Raw genomic sequence first — 17,279 nt, 5'->3', positions numbered from 1 at the left:
ACATCACCATTATAATAGTAATAGGATGATTTTTAGCATAAGTATTGTTAGTGTTATTATTTAATAATCTTCATTATTATCGTAATTATTATTATAATTGTCATTATTATATTATATTATAGTCATTGTAACGAGTGTGGGAGAGAAAGTGAGAGTTTGTGCGCGATAACAATTAACGACAATTAACAATTAATGTCTCGCAAGTTCCCAAACTGTTTTTGAGTGGTCTCTTGGTAATACTTGCAGGATATATTAAATGGTATGGTAAGTATATCCATGTATATCAGATAAAGCAGACATTCGCAAACTACCGGGGAGGGAAGTCCTCTGTAGGAATTTGGTGGAAGAATACAGCACGTGCATTAAACCCTCCCCTCCCCTCCCCCTTTACAAGACTCTGAAGGCGGAGGTGGGTAAAATCTGTAACTTTTTAAAAATCAAAGCGTGTCTAAGATGATAGCCTTAACGACACACATACCGGCCAAAAAGGCGATTTTAGTGGATTGGCACAACGTCACTAGATATGGGTTGAGCCACTTGCAAATAGGAGGTTTTCACGTGACGACATCGCCAACATGTTGGTGGACGAAAACAAAAGATCTCTGATTAGCTTCTTTTGTTCGTCTGCGCAGAAGTCGTGCATTTCTCTATTGTCATTCGTATCCTATGAGGTTGCTTGAAAACGTCCTGTTCTTGGGTTTCACTCACGTGATCAACAGCCATCTTTTTCAACGAAAACAAAAGAAGACGTTAGCATATAAATAATAGCTTTCAATTCCCGGAGGATTGGATCGGGACACCAACATGGCCGCCATTTCATTGTTTGGGGACACCAATATGGCGGCCGTGACGTCATGTGAAATCCAAGAATTAGAGCTCAAATGATCGATGAAACAGTTCCAAATCTGAATAAGCCACATGGCTAGACGGTCCGATGTAGCCGTTTGATTTAGTGGCGGGAGCAAGTGTCGGCAAGCAAGTATACGTGCAATATCTTAGAAAAGGTGCACTCTTGCATCTCTAAACGGAAGCTTTCTTAGTTCTCCAGTGAGTCAATTGAAATTAATTGACATATGTAATCAAAAGATAGACCCCGGGGAGATAGACGATTAGTCTCATTAGCTGTCTGATTTCTTCTGGGTGTGCCAGAGTCGTAACTGACAAGTTTTCTACTTCATTTGACAGCTAGTATCTCGACGGGATAATGGTGTGAAGAGGAATTCGGAAAGAGGAAGGAAAAAGAGACGCAGGGGAAATCACGGGCGGAGCAGTTCCTAATTTGTCAACAGATTCCAGAAAGTACCCAAGGAGTTTGTCAGCTGTAACATTCAAACGCTCGGTTCTTAGCAAGGGTGTTGTACAGGTGAGTTTCCTTAGGAATTAAGGTCCATGGAGTAGTTCACGGGCATCACTTGTCAATTGACAGCGTGAATGCTTAGAGAGATCAATAAAAAAATGATTAATTGAAAAAGATCCGGAAAATCTGTCTGCAACATTTTACACTGTTTGATTTTCTTTTTTTTGTTTTTGATTTTTTTTTTTTTCAATTTACTTTTAAAAATTATTACTGTTTTAGTACATACTGAAGTATCCTCTACCACCACCACTGGCCGGCCACCTTCACGTCGGTGAAAAGTTAGTCAAGGTCTTTTCCGTTGGATTAAGAAGTGTTTGTCAACCAGCAGGGTGTCGACTTGTGTAATGCAAGCTATGTCGGTTATACACTTTTTAAGACATTTACACCAGCGCAAGCACTATACAGACAAACACCGTATTGTTGTCCTAAAAGGCCAGTGGACAAACGATTTTCCTTCCTTAATAAGAAGTGCCGCAATTAGTTCGATTGTTTAGTAAATGAAATGTTACTAATTAGATAATCTTGTTACCATCCTTCAACGTCCAATTGGATTCAATTCGTGCCGACCTATTTACGTGACAAAGCTTAATTAACTTTTTAATCTGTTAATCGTTTCTGACAGTTTTATTCTTATCTCTGTAAACTCAGTGAAAATGGTGTCACGAGAACACCGAAACGTCGCTCGCTTTTAGTGTTAATTTTTAGTTGTTAAGTAGTTTAAAAAATGCTTCGGGTTCACTCAGTCCTCTGTGAGTGCCACCGCGATGTCAATGTTTCCATCGCCCTCTTGTATATTGATTCTGCAGCTTCCACTGTCGTCAACTGCCTCTTTCTTCCTTTTCTGCTGTTTTTTCGCCATTATCATATCCCAGGCGGTGCCCACAATGCCCACAGTCACCAGAATGCCATTCAGTATGTAAAGAACCCAAAGGCTTCTTTGAAAAGGATCAAAATCCTGTTTCTTTTCGTGTTCTCCTTTTTTAATTTTATGGTTCGAATTCTGGCATCTTTGAGGAACGGAAGTACTCTGTTCCATTAGCGTTTCGTCACTACCAAATTGTTTTTCGGCCATCTCTCTCACATATTTACGCAAACGAGATCCTGAATTGGCCGAGATTCCAATAGCATATGATCCTAATGCACGAACAGCCTGCAGAGTTTCATCTGTAGTATCGCATCCTTCATGGAGAACAATTTCATGGCCACGCCCTTTGTTCAAGTGTTCCTTCAGACCATGAAAGGATTCCTTTTCTATTATACTCGCTCCCTTGAGTTCTCTTTCAAACAGAGTTTTGCTGAAAACAGGAACCGCAATCTCCTTTCCCAGAAAAAAGCCTCGCTGCCTTACATATTTGGACGTTAAGCCAGATGATACTTCAGCAGTGACGGTGGAAAGGATGATTATACCAAGGGTCATCCAAACTGCACTGTAAACACGGGCAAGAAAGGACTTCGGTGATTTATCCACACACCCAACAGTTGTCATGGTAACGAAGGCCCACCAAGTTCCTTCACGAAAACCTTGCCAAAACGATGAAGGGAACTCCAGCGGATTTTTTCGACGCTCCAACAGCCATATGATAATTCCTGATATCATGCTTGTTGTAATGCTCAAAGCCAATAGGACCCACACGTTTCGAAAAGAATCACGAATCACTGTGAACAAAGTGTAGCGGTCCAGCCTCATGACCAAGTATGTCTGAGGGCTGACGAAGGCATATACCAGTTTCTTTTCGTAGTTGTCGATACTTGCATAAGAGGGGTATTGATAAACAATATGATCCCGTCTTATATTCTTTAAACATCGTTGCGACACCATTTTCAGGAAAAATTTCCAGTATTCAGGTTTCCAAATTTTAGTGAGTTTGTCGTTTTTACGATCAAAGCTCACATTTTTCCATTCGACGATTATATTAACTGATGGACATTCTGTACTATTTCTTGAATTGTCTGTGGAGAACTTTACGTCGCAGCAACTTGTCCTCCATCTTCTGAGATTGGTCAGGTTCGTTCGTTCTGTTGACGAGAATGAACACATTTCCATGAACTGTTTGATACAATCGACCCTGTAGAAATTTTCATGCAAAGGATATTTAATAGATTTGCTGCAGCATTGTTGAACTCGTAGAAAAGCTAGAGATGAATTCTCTGCGGCGGAAGATTCATTGCAAAGTGTTTCACATACTGGGCGAGCTTCTGTTTCTTTTTCACTGTTACAGCTAACAAATGACACAGTTATCATTATAAGTACTGGTACCAACAAGAGAACGATGCTTTTCAAACTGGACATTGCGTTCAGCAATTCGTTTTGCGCAAACAAGACGGAAAAAATGGTCTCATCAAGAAATATAGGCAGATGTTGACGATTAGTTCTCATTTACACCCATAATAATGCTTCAAACTGTTCAGCTGTCAATTTAAAATTTTCAAACTTTGAAATAATTGGCGCTATTACACATCAGATAATTTAACGTGCAATTGCATAATTGTGGGCTTTCAAAGTTTACTAAGTAAGCACTTCCTCGAAATTAGTCATGATCACGATCCAAAGACAGTTAATTTTTTAGAAAAAACAAAAGCTAATATCACACACGTTCGCATCATTCGGAGCTATCAAAAGATTTTAAAGCTTATCTTTTAGTGCATACATTTGAATAAAAGTTTGGTGCCCACAATTCATTTCAGGGCCTACGAAAATGCAATGTACTGAAACAAGAGATTATAAAGATAAGAGAAGTAATCTCTCATACTGGCCCTATTCCCATCGTAATCCCTCTTAGGTTATTTTTAGATGATATCAATTTTCCCGCGGATAATGTTACCGCGCGCGTTACGTGGAAGTTTCGTGGAGGAGAGAAAGCAGCAAATTCTGTATGATGCCACTCTCCGTTTTCAAAATTGAGTTTCATGGCCTGATAAAATTCATTGTCTGCAAGATACAGGTTTCAAACATTGGAATTGCTTAACTGTCTAGTTTACAGTGATACCAATTTGAAGAATTTCCAATCTATCAAACCGTGTTAAATAATATTTTTTTATTATTTTATTTTTTTTTATTTATAGCGAAAAGTACTTTATCAACGTTTGATTAAATTCCATGCTTGAAAGGTTCTGTCTGTGACAGGTTCATTTCACATGATTCTCAATTTTTTTTGTGCGGCCAATATACTTGTAATATCATTGACACTATCAACCTCGTGACTTGGAATGCTGAATTAGCCACTGGAGCGTAATATCAATGTTCTCCTTTTCCTTGCAAGAAATGGAATAACAGCAAGTTTCTCTGTCTTGGATAGATGCCAGATTCAATCTCTCCACTAGTTCTTTTTCATCTAATACGTTTGGCAGAACCTTCTTGTTTCCAAGAACTAATACTGGAATGCCAGCTAACTGAGGTTTCTCTAACAGTCCATGGAGCTCGTTTCTTGAAGCTTCTAGTTCATCATGATCAGCAGCATCCACCATATATACAATGCAATTGACACCTCTGCAGTATCTTTCCTACATGCTCCTAAATCGTGGTTGACCTCCAAGGGTGGATTTTTATGTTAGGATAAAACGCCTTACATTCTAAATACCTAGAAAGAGAGAGACAAACAGGCACAACAACAACAACACCAACAACAACAACAACAAACAGTAAAACAACAGGCGAGTAGGCTTATCGAGTTGGTATGAGCACCTATTTCTTTTTAAAATAGTCTTTCGTGTTTTTAATTTTCCTTTCTATTTCGCACTTGAGAACAATTTTGTTCTTAAACCCAGTAATTTCTGGATTAATTTGGCTTCTTCTGCGGTCCCACAAAAACAATTTCCCGACGATAACAAAATAATTGAGTAAATTAAGTAAAGGGCATTGTTGCGATATTATTCCATATAAAACATTTCCAAAGAGAGGTGTACCCGTTGATTGGATAAAAAATGCCAGTAAGACTCAAAATCAGTCCAGAAATGTCTGGAATGTGAACAGTGATAAAAAAAGTGGCTTAAAGTTTCTGACTGGGCCTTGCAAAAACTGCACAGATCATTCGGTCTAAAACCGATTTTGTGCAATTTTGTGTTAGTGTAGAGTATAGAAGTAAGAACTTTGTATTGAAAGGCCTTGACGTATGATTCGAGGGCAACACGGTGAGGTAAAATAAAAAAAGTGTTTTATTTGATCAGAAGAAAAATTTAAAATTTCTTTGCAGTGTATGGACTATATAGGGTGGCTGCGCTTTCTTTCCGACAAGAAGTGAATAATAATCTTTTGATTTCTTTTCCAATACGTCAAAGACGTTGTATTCCGTCACAAATGTGAGGGCTGTTATAGACGGAGACTTATGGGTGCCTTTTAAATGGGGTGATATAGAATGACGAAGGCCGGCCCACTGCAGAAAGTTAGTTTTCTTTATAGTTTTTGAGAATATGCTGTAAGATTGTCTGTTGTCAAGGTCCAGTAGAAGGTTATGCGTGTAAACAATTCTACAATCAAAGTAATTTTTGTAAAAAACTGGTTTTTTGTCTATACGTATTTCTCTGTTATTCCAAATAATATTTTCCCAATCTTTTTCTGAAGCGAACGTTTCGCGAAATTCTGACCATCATGTTTGATTTTCTTGTTCTTATTAAGATGAGTTGAATCACTTTTTATCGTCAACGAAAAATCTTTTACGAGGCTTCTCCCTGTTTCGATTTGACTGTTGATCGCCATACGCGGTTATCAATCTTGCTTGGGTGCCAGAGGGAGCCAGTTTCTTGCTTTTGGAATAAGTCTTCGTTTCAAAAAATGCCATTAGATAAAAAGTGCTCTGAATTAAAATTAAGGGCGATTTCCCAGCCGTTTCTTTTAACAAACCGGGACCAATTGCACGCGGCGATATGTTTCTTTTTTATTACCTTTTCCTTTTCGATCGACAAATTTGCATTTGTTTTTGTTTTACAGACTACGATAAACATCGGACAACTAATTAAGATCACGATTCTGCTGACCAATCAGCTCAAGTATAATAGTACTTCAACGATCAATCACAACACGCAGCTCAGCCCGCAGAAACGTCGGTCACCAACTGTAACACTTCAAAGGACTACTCTCACGCAGACGATGATTCAACTCAATCAAGGTATATGTGTTTTCTTCCTTATGATTGTACGGAAGTCACGAGTTTCTCCTCTGGGCAATTGAATGGTATCTCCTTTTTGTCATACTGCAACTGATTTTGTTTTATTTATTTTCCACAGGGCACGGGTTCACTTATCACCACACACCACAACGAGAATAGAAAGATAAATGGATCAACGAGGTGTTAACTTAGTCTTTCGAAGCCATGACGAGTCTGGAAAACAAGCTAAAGCCGATCACAGGGCAATACTGCCTAGAGGAAGTTCAAGGTAAGACTAGCATGAATTAATTTGGCGTTGTCGTATTTATAATTGACACTACACCGAGTGATAGACCATTTTCATTCTGCGGATACGATGCTTCAGTTAATTTATTTTTCGTCCCTACCAAGAAGTGAACGACTCTGGCAAAACAACAGTGAAGTTACCTAAAAATAGAAGGACAGTAGGAATTAAGTTGAATCGTGTACTTATATAACTGGTTTTGAGGACACCAAATTCATAACAATGCATTATTAATTAACTTACCAAGGATTTAGCAAAATGAGGAACAAATATGAAGTATTTAAATTTCCGCGAGTTCGTAGATATAAAGGCAGTCAAAAAGCATGAATAACCGGGTAAAAAAACAAGAAAGAAAATAACAGGCATTAAGAAGTAGACGTATTTCTATGTATTCAAAGAGGGAGCGTGTTTAGTCACTAACCTATAATTAATAAGGAAGTGAAGAAAATTAGTGCTAAAGAGCAAGCTAACAAGTTAAAAACAATCGATAAGCAATTATTATAAGAATATTGATTACTGAAAGAACCGCGTAGAAGAGTTTACTAAGAATGCTTACCATTAAAAATTCTCGTAAGTAAACAACTTGAGAAAGTGAACAATACTTAGCATTATAGGAGTGGGCGTATTCATTTAAAAGCCATGAAAAAGTGTGGAGAATAATCGGTAATGAAAAGCTTCCGTTTTATTAAAACTCGACAAACGAATGAGAATGCTTGGTGTCAAAAAGAGTGTAAGAAAAAAGTGTGGAAAATACTTGTTATTATTTTAAGGAGTGTTTGGGTAAGCAAGCAAGTCCATAATACATCTTACATAATCGTTAAGAGTGTGCTAGGCAGTAAATAGCTGGATAAGCCAAGTCTGAACTTCCTTCAGTACGACAGAGGGTGCGGCATCAAAGTAAACAAGTGAAGGGAGCACTTGATATTAGAAAGTGTGCGTATTATAAACAACTTGATAGACAAGTGTGGCGAGTTCTTTTTCTAAAAGAAAGCAAATTAGTTCAAGTAAACCTTTATAAAGAGGTGTGGAGAATACGTACTTAGTGTGGAAAATACATGTTATTAAGGAGTGTTTTGTGTAAGCAAGCAAATCGATAATACATCGGAGAGAAATGTAAGAGTGTGCGAGGCAGTAAAAAACTGGATAAACAAGCCGTCTGAACATCACTTAGTAGTATGAAAGGGGGTAAGTGTAAAACAAGTGAGGGGAGTACTTGGTATAAGAAAGTTTGCGTATTATAAACAAGTGTGGCGAGTTCCTTATCTCAAAGAGAAAGCAAATTAGTTCAAGTAAAACTCTATAAACAACTGTGTAGAACACGTACTTAGAATATTAAAGAGGGTGTGTGTTAGTAAACAAATTAATAAACAAATGTTTGTAATGCTTAATGTAAAAGAAAGCGTGTCGGTCTCGTGGACAACACACGGAGTTGGTGAGTTAGTAACCAGTTAAAATAACAAGGGTGTAGAATACTGGGGATCAAGAGTGTGTGTGTAACTAAACTACGCAATAAACAAGAACTATATGTGGGTGAGTAGATAACAACCAAACTGCAAAAAATACTTAGCATTCGAAAAGTGGGCAAGGAAGAAAAAGGTTAAATAAACAAATGTGAAGAATATTCTATAATATAGTGAGTGCGTATAAGTAAACAACAAAAAAAAAGTTTAGGAAATGCTATCTATTAAGAGGGAGCGAGCTTGTAAATAGCTTTATTACAAACGATTTTACAGCCTTCTTGGTATTAAAGAAGGGAAACAATTGGGCAGAAAACTGAGCATAACGAAAATGTGTGTGAGTAAACAAATCGATAAACAAGTGAGGGTAATACTCAGTATCGAGGCAAGTGGGAATAAACGAGTGAACAGCTTAACAACTTGACTAAAAAGACGGAGAGAATACTCAGTATCAGGGGTTGATTGTTAGTTCACGGCTCCATAAATTAATGAGGAACATACTAATTAGAAATAAGAGTGCGTACAAATAGACAAGTGAAAACAATCTGATAATCATAAATGAAGAGTTCTTTTCATATAGCAAGCATACTAATAATAATCTCGATAAACATGGGTAACTTGAAGAACACGTGGTATTAACTAAAATGTGTGTTTAAATGAAGGAAAGAATTTAAAAGTGTGTAGAATACCAAGTATTAAAAGAATGAGAATGTTACTAAAGAAGTGTGAAGAATACTTGCTTTTAAAAGAAGGGATGCAGTAAACTACTATAGAAAAAAACGTTAAGAATACTCGGTATCAGAAATGTGTCACGTGTGAAAGTGTGAGGGAAGTACTTAGTATTACAACGTTTGTGCGTCTTACTCTTCAAATAGATCATGAACAAGAGCAGACAGTATTTAGTGTTTTGACCAATTCGATTCGGCTAGGTACGTCATGTAAGTCCATGCATATGGGTGCCCTGGCTAGGTACGTCATGTAAGTCCATGCATATGGGTGCCCTGGCTAGGTACGTCATGTAAGTCCATGCATATGGGTGCCCTGGCTAGGTACGTCATGTAAGTCCATGCATATGGGTGCCCTGGCTAGGTACGTCATGTAAGTCCATGCATATGGGTGCCCTGGCTAGGTACGTCATGTAAGTCCATGCATATGGGTGCCCTGGCTAGGTACGTCATGTAAGTCCATGCATATGGGTGCCCTGGCTAGGTACGTCATGTAAGTCCATGCATATGGGTGCCCTGGCTAGGTACGTCATGTAAGTCCATGCATATGGGTGCCCTGGCTAGGTACGTCATGTAAGTCCATGCATATGGGTGCCCTGGCTAGGTACGTCATGTAAGTCCATGCATATGGGTGCCCTGGCTAGGTACGTCATGTAAGTCCATGCATATGGGTGCCCTGGCTAGGTACGTCATGTAAGTCCATGCATATGGGTGCCCTGGCTAGGTACGTCATGTAAGTCCATGCATATGGGTGCCCTGGCTAGGTACGTCATGTAAGTCCATGCATATGGGTGCCCTGGCTAGGTACGTCATGTAAGTCCATGCATATGGGTGCCCTGGCTAGGTACGTCATGTAAGTCCATGCATATGGGTGCCCTGGCTAGGTACGTCATGTAAGTCCATGCATATGGGTGCCCTGGCTAGGTACGTCATGTAAGTCCATGCATATGGGTGCCCTGGCTAGGTACGTCATGTAAGTCCATGCATATGGGTGCCCTGGCTAGGTACGTCATGTAAGTCCATGCATATGGGTGCCCTGGCTAGGTACGTCATGTAAGTCCATGCATATGGGTGCCCTGGCTAGGTACGTCATGTAAGTCCATGCATATGGGTGCCCTGGCTAGGTACGTCATGTAAGTCCATGCATATGGGTGCCCTGGCTAGGTACGTCATGTAAGTCCATGCATATGGGTGCCCTGGCTAGGTACGTCATGTAAGTCCATGCATATGGGTGCCCTGGCTAGGTACGTCATGTAAGTCCATGCATATGGGTGCCCTGGCTAGGTACGTCATGTAAGTCCATGCATATGGGTGCCCTGGCTAGGTACGTCATGTAAGTCCATGCATATGGGTGCCCTGGCTAGGTACGTCATGTAAGTCCATGCATATGGGTGCCCTGGCTAGCTACGTCATGTAAGTCCATGCATATGGGTGCCCTGGCTAGCTACGTCATGTAAGTCCATGCATATGGGTGCCCTGGCTAGCTACGTCATGTAAGTCCATGCATATGGGTGCCCTGGCTAGCTACGTCATGTAAGTCCATGCATATGGGTGCCCTGGCTAGCTACGTCATGTAAGTCCATGCATATGGGTGCCCTGGCTAGCTACGTCATGTAAGTCCATGCATATGGGTGCCCTGGCTAGCTACGTCATGTAAGTCCATGCATATGGGTGCCCTGGCTAGCTACGTCATGTAAGTCCATGCATATGGGTGCCCTGGCTAGCTACGTCATGTAAGTCCATGCATATGGGTGCCCTGGCTAGCTACGTCATGTAAGTCCATGCATATGGGTGCCCTGGCTAGCTACGTCATGTAAGTCCATGCATATGGGTGCCCTGGCTAGCTACGTCATGTAAGTCCATGCATATGGGTGCCCTGGCTAGCTACGTCATGTAAGTCCATGCATATGGGTGCCCTGGCTAGCTACGTCATGTAAGTCCATGCATATGGGTGCCCTGGCTAGCTACGTCATGTAAGTCCATGCATATGGGTGCCCTGGCTAGCTACGTCATGTAAGTCCATGCATATGGGTGCCCTGGCTAGCTACGTCATGTAAGTCCATGCATATGGGTGCCCTGGCTAGCTACGTCATGTAAGTCCATGCATATGGGTGCCCTGGCTAGCTACGTCATGTAAGTCCATGCATATGGGTGCCCTGGCTAGCTACGTCATGGTTGCTTCCTAACTCGCTTCTCTTGTTGGGTGTTTCAGGGGCGCCAGATCTCTTTTTATTTTTGGCTATACAAAGGAGTGATGCGAGAAATAACCACATAATTTGAATGGAACTTTCCGCAATGTAATTTCAGACCTATTTCCCATATTAAATCAGCGGCTATTTTCTTAAGTCGTCACAAAAATGTCTGTAAAATGTAAGGGTTCAATTCTGGGAAGATGAATTTGGGACATGCACACAGGTTAATAGCTCAAGTTAAATTTTATTCAACCATCATTAACCAGGCATTTCTTAGAAGTAATGGTCACTGGATATTACAGAAGGGTTCAGAGACGAATGCAATGACAGAAGGGATTATTTTAAAGGGCGGACGAGAAGCTCACTTATGATAAACCTTTGGAATATTGCAGTAATTATTTATGATAAAACTATTTTCACCACCGTAAATTTGGTTTTTCATCTTGTTTTTTAAATTCTCCATATTTTTATAACAATGTCCGTGACATTAAAAATGGCTGAACTTCTTATCCTACTTATGGAAAAGAACTTTGATACAACCAGAGACTCCAGTACATGTACATTATTTTTATCGTTTCATCACATAAGGGGCAAAATTATTGAATGCTGATTGGTTGAGACAAGGCATTTTTTCGTAACCATGAGGTCATGATTGGTTAGCTTTAAGTTAGGACTAAAGATCCCAGAAGGCCTTACTCGCTTGTATATTATTTTTGCTTTCCTAATGTTAATCATAAGACAACACTCAAGTACATTTTCACGCTCATGCGCATTGTTCTCAATGAACAAGACAAAGGATCACATCTCTTGAGTATTGTTACAAGATCGAGGGAAAACAGAATATACAAACGAATAAGGTCTCTTGCCTAAAAGATTACGCATTTGTCGCTTATGGTAATACGTGTGTCGCACTATTAAACCAGCGCCAAGCACGATTGGTAATCATTCTTGTTTCCTTTGCTCCCAGATAACACTGTCACCTGGAGGAAGTCCATTTAACGGATGTATTTTTGTACCATGCTCTGGGATAATCCTCCTTCTCATAATTATACACAACTTTTCGATTTCTTCAAGACCTTTGCACTAACATAGAAACACGTACTAGCTTTCTTTCTCCATAGTACCAATAAAACGCCTGGAAAAAAAAAGAATGAAAGCACGATAGTGGTTTATTGACCCAGTGAGAGGTCAAGATGGCTGGATATTGGCCAAGTTATTTTTCTGCGTGCTTATGGTCCAAGAAAAAGTAGGCTTTTATAGATCTATTGTGCTAGCATAATTTTTGCTGATTTTTAAAAAGTAGCCCTGCTAGCATAATCAGTATATATTTATAAGCTTGAGACCATTTTTGTTCAATGTTTTAGCTGCATTCGCGGTTTGGTAACTGAGAGAGAGCCTCCCTAGGAGGCTGGCAGTCTGGCACGAGATGACGGGACAGGAAATTGCCAGATGGTGTTGGTCACAGTACCTCTCATGCCACGATCGTGGTGCGTTTTTTGGACTTGTTTCGCTCATTTTGCTAAAAGGAATTATTTTAAGAATAGGTGGCATAATTTGGGCAAACAAATATGCTACTTTTACTAGCACAATCTATAAAAGCCCAAGACGAAGTCGAGGTTCACAAACATGCAACAAATAAGAACGAGGCCAATATCCAGCTATCTTGATCAAACAAGCTTGGTCAATAACAGACTTATAATATGGGATAAAACAAAAGAATATTTTATTTGACCGCCTTTATGAAAGAGGTATATTGTGGTCTATGGCCACGTACACACTAGTACGCAGAGAAAACTGATTAGTCACGTAAACTCATTGTGAATACTATTTGATACCTAAAAGTTTTTGCCTGCGCTTCAAATCCCATGCTACGTTAAACAGATTTCAATCTGACCGAGTGAGTAGTGAGTAGTAAGTCTCATAAATTAAAGCTCGCTAAGTCTTGCGCAAACTGTGTAAAAAGAATGCTTTTAATTTACCTCCTTGCACTTTCCAACATCATGGCCTTCCGTTGACTCAGTAGTTTTTGTCGTTCCTCTGGAAAGCGTGAGAATGTTACCGTCTGGGGTTTGGTTGGTGCAGCCTGCAACAAGGCAAAATAATAAAAGATCATGGCCGATTTCGTCAAAACTAGATCAGATAGACCATTTTGCAGTTTTGTGCTCAGTTACCAGACCTTTGAATAAAAGCGAGGCTGGGGTTGACCTTGCTCTGATAGAAACCTCACTGCTTTTCTTAAGAAAATAGAAACTCGTTAGCATCACAACAACATGATTAACATAAGAAAAGCAATGAGGTTTGTATCAAATCAAGGTCAACTCCAGCCTCGCTTTTATTCAAAGGCCTGGTAACTGAGCACAGAACAGTAAGACGGCCTATTGCGCCCAAACTGAAAATTTTTTTTTGTTGACAAAATAAATCTAATTGCGACAAGAAAATGCGCTTAGTAAAACTAACAGTCATTTAGACAAACAACTGAATTGTGAGTGCCGTGAGTCTGGTCTTTTGAATTTGCACAATATTCTGCATTGCAAATTTCTTTGAAAACACCAATGCAAAACAGTTTGTGACGAAAATCCAGATCCACGCCCCTCACCAATTCAGTCGTGCGAAAAATGACTGCTACTTAGGCTGACTTTAAGTTATTGTACCTTTTGCAGCACAAATAAATTGCATAGTCAATTAAAGATTATAAATTAATGGATGATTCTTGCACCAGTTTGCGATGAAAACTCAAGAATAGACCCATGCCTCTCGCATCACGGTTGTGATTCCAAATTACTGCTAGTTCTGCCAAGTTTATGTGGCTTGCACAGCACAGAAAAAGCGAAATTCTGAGTAATAATGGTGACATGTTTGCTTTGGATGGGGAGATTTATGGAACGAAAGATACTTAAGTTTAGCTGCACTTTAACATACACTCCGAAGCTAAGAGACATACCTCATCAGAAACTGCTTTGGAACCTCTGTTGATATCATTGCATGTATCCGTGTGGTTGATTTCTTTCTCTGGTACGTAGCTGAGTCTTCCTTCCAGAATATTGGTTATCGTTGTGTCCACACAGTGTGTTCGACCTAAAGCAAAGTTCCAAAAAATCGTGAAATGGTGATAGTTACTGATTTTTTACATGTGTATCCAGAGAAGATGCATCGTTTCGATAATGCTGTTGTGGACAAAGTAGAACAAACAAAGGCCGTGTTTGTTTGTGGTCAACCGTTTTCAGATGATTGAGATTTTTCGTGTTTTTTCTAATGGGGGAAAGCCATTTTCGGTTGGTTTGGTGGATGGACTCTTTCAACCATGCGTACCATTTCCTATATTTTTTGCCGCCTTTCTTATAACTGGTCAAGCACAGCTCCAGTTGCCGTGACTACTCAAAGGAAACCAGGCGTGAAAACGACTTGAACCCTGCCCTTCCAAAGAGCCACCAAGCAATCTCGGAGCAGGTCAATTCTGGATTCATATTCTACCCCCCAAAAGGAGAAAGTACATGGTGGAAAATAAGTGGACTTAGCCATATATTAAACTATGGATATTAAATGATTTCCAATGAGAACGTAAACATTTATTCATTCTTTATCAAACAAAACACCCTGGACTTCAGTCATTATCATACCATTTGCTATGAGGGCAACCTCAACCTCAATCCCATGCTATGACTTAAATAAATTTGAGTGATTGGAAACAGTGGTGTACTGTAAAAAAGAATCTGTGCGAAACACAGTTGAGTCTCTCGCAAGTGTTGAACAGAGAAGTTGTTATATTTCCTAACCCCAGGAAATTAAGGAAGAGATGTATTTTTGCGATGACTTCGGATAATCGAGTGCCCATGGCAAGAGTCAACCACCTTTCATTTTCTAGTTCGGATGCTTTACCACGAAAAATAGTCTCCTTTCACACCACATAACAACATCAGCGTGGAGGAAATGTTAATATCTAAGGAAGGTAATAAACACCACATACTCAAGTCTTGTGCTATCGCTGTCGACGGCACCTGTGGTAACACCTCCCTCACTTGTTTTACCATGCGCGTAAGCCTTGTATTGGGACTGGCATTGTTAATCCGAGCCTCTTGCTTTGGAGCAGTCGGGTGACTGGTTTGGGTGGGTGCTGGTAATACGGTCTTTGACGCGAGCATTTCTATTTGCTTTATTAATTCCACAACGTCTTCTGATGAATAATTTGTGGCTTCGACTCCCAGAGCACTGGCCATATGCTAAAAAGTGACACAAAACAGGACAAACAATATGTTATTGGACGAGTTCATTTAAGACATGCATCAGGATCAGAGATAGGGTTCCTGGGACGTCCAGGGTGTCTCTGTAGTTTAATAAGGCTACTATGGTTTCCAAACTCCTCAGCCGTGCAGCAAACTCCCATGGCAGGATATTCAGGAGCCTGTAACACTGACAAGAAGTGGAAATTGGAAGGAAAGGGAGATTTAAGGAGACGTGAGCCACACGTTACGATCAACAAATGTTTCATATGACCGAAGGGATCTTGCGCACATGCACCCAAGGTAAGCACCACTGACTGCTAAGAGAGTAAGTTGATAAACCACCCACAGCATTTAGTACAATTTGTTGCTAAAGTAAAACAAAAGACGGTTTCATTGTTCCACGCATGGGCAAAAAGTAAAACAAACAAACAAAACAAAAAAAAAAAAAAAAAAAAGTTAAAAGGAAAGAGAATGAGTGAATAAAAGTAAGTTAAAAGTACCAAAAGTATCTTTTCCTTTCGGCTGAGAAAAAGTTGCAACAAAGATCCAGGCATTCCTCAGGAGAAGTCAACCTGGTTTTCGTTTTTTATGAAACAATTGGATGCAAATAGAGAAGTCGCGCGCATATCCAGAATAAAACCTTTGGCCTCCAAAAGAAACAAATTATTCGACATTTTCTGTGTAAACCAGTGTAAACCAGTGGAACGTACATGTGTGTTTAAGTTGTATTTTCCATAGCATCTCTTGAATTGCTGAACCACATCTGGTTTACATACCGTAAAGTTCCGATAGTAACGACCCCCCGAAATTAACGTCAATTTTCTGTGGACGCTAGTAAATCCCGAAAGTAGCGACCCAACTTCCCCCGAAAATTGCGAGACCAAGTTTTTTAAATGGTATACCGTATACCATTAATTTGTCAATCATTAGTCAAAATTTTAATGTACAATAATATGTTCGTGCAGTGTCACAAATTGTTCATGATAAAGCACTTTAATTTACAACAAGGGGATGCCTTATGCCACCATTCGTCCTTGAAATCAGTTCACTAACGTAGCGATGTAAGAACTACCGTAAACTGGTATAATTTCATATTAACAGCAGTAACGTTTCTTCAAATTGAAATTGAAAACTATATACAGTTTTCTATATAGTTTTTTTGCTGCATTTATCATTGTTATCTTCTTTTTATGAACGCAATCTATACATATGGAATGCAAATAAAATGTTGTTCTTCTTTTAATTTTATGTTGTTCATTTTTTATTTCGGAAAAAAAGCTCGCGCCTGAGCTCTATTTGTAAACGATTTTTGTTCCTCGAAAAAAACGACCCTCCGAAAGTAGCGACCCCCAAAGGCTGCTAATTCCGAAAGTAACGAGGGTTGCTACTATCGAAACTCTGTGGTAGTCAGTTTTATCCATTACTGCCACGTCTGAGCCCTTATCAGGCTTTGTGATAACCATAATAATAATAATAATAATAATAATAATAAGTGTTGTATAGCGCACTCTCCAAAATTGACCAAATGCGCTTAACATACAAGAAAGATAACAATATCAATCTATATAATCAACTTATAACAATATCATCTCTCTTTTCAAGGTGACTTATCGTTCTCAGCATTGCTTTCGGTGGTGCTGAACCTCTACGCTTGCTTTAATAAAGCGCAGAGTTGCGGTTGCTACCTAATTCTTTTTTACCGCTGTTGAGTTTCAGTTCTAGTTTCCAATAAGCCTTCTCAAAGGTTGCATGGATTTCTCTTGATGATGCCGTCTGCACAAGACCAGCTTTTGGCAGAAAGATAGCCTGTACACCGCGCACTGGTGGCTCAGTTGGTTGAGAATCGGGCTGTCATGCGGGAGGTAGCAGGTTCGAACTCCCATATAAAATGAGGAGGGATGCTTGTCGTCTCACTTAGGGTGTTCTGGGCAAAACGCAATCAT

General features: G+C 39.7%; 2 protein-coding genes across 4 annotated transcripts in view; both read right to left on the bottom strand.

Annotated features, from left to right (window-relative positions):
* Window positions 1–1,954: 1,954 nt before the first annotated feature.
* On the bottom strand, window positions 1,955–6,862 carry LOC138006787 (uncharacterized). Of its 2 annotated transcripts, XM_068853352.1 has the most exons (3): window positions 6,846–6,862; window positions 4,552–4,935; window positions 1,955–3,373 (listed from the first exon to the last, which is right to left on the bottom strand). In XM_068853352.1, the coding sequence occupies exons 2-3, from the start codon at window positions 4,820–4,822 to the stop codon at window positions 2,097–2,099; spliced, it is 1,548 nt and encodes a 515-aa protein (XP_068709453.1). In that variant the 5' UTR covers window positions 4,823–4,935; window positions 6,846–6,862; the 3' UTR covers window positions 1,955–2,096. The 2 variants fall into 2 exon arrangements, with proteins under 2 accessions (XP_068709453.1, XP_068709451.1); XM_068853350.1 differs by lacking the exon at window positions 6,846–6,862 and having other exon boundaries at window positions 4,552–4,956.
* LOC138006788 (lipid droplet-regulating VLDL assembly factor AUP1-like) overlaps window positions 6,215–17,279 on the bottom strand; it is a 23,247-nt gene continuing 12,182 nt past the window's right edge. The window contains exons 11-15 of one of the 2 annotated variants that reach the window (XM_068853353.1): window positions 15,081–15,333; window positions 14,058–14,191; window positions 13,096–13,199; window positions 12,219–12,251; window positions 6,215–6,885 (exon numbers count right to left, since the gene is read on the bottom strand). In XM_068853353.1, coding sequence (XP_068709454.1) covers window position 6,885; window positions 12,219–12,251; window positions 13,096–13,199; window positions 14,058–14,191; window positions 15,081–15,333 — 525 coding nt within the window. In that variant the 3' untranslated portion in view covers window positions 6,215–6,884. Of the gene's footprint in view, window positions 6,886–12,218; window positions 12,252–13,091; window positions 13,200–14,057; window positions 14,192–15,080; window positions 15,334–17,279 lie in introns of those variants that run through there. The other variant, XM_068853354.1, reaches the window with a different exon arrangement.

The sequence above is a fragment of the Montipora foliosa genome, chromosome 6, assembly GCF_036669935.1.
Source record: "Montipora foliosa isolate CH-2021 chromosome 6, ASM3666993v2, whole genome shotgun sequence".
Taxonomy (NCBI): Eukaryota; Metazoa; Cnidaria; class Anthozoa; order Scleractinia; family Acroporidae; genus Montipora; species Montipora foliosa.
The sequence above is the reverse complement of the archived record's forward strand: the minus strand, read 5'-3'. Positions and strand labels throughout refer to the sequence as shown.

Excerpts from the sequence above, each read along its gene's own strand:
- LOC138006787 (XM_068853352.1), bottom strand. The coding sequence starts at position 4,822 with ATGGTGGATGCTGCTGATCATGATGAACTAGAAGCTTCAAGAAACGAG. Across the intron at positions 3,374-4,551 it reads TCAGCATTCCAAGTCACGAG|AACGAACGAACCTGACCAAT; the intron begins GTTGATAGTGTC and ends TCTCGTCAACAG.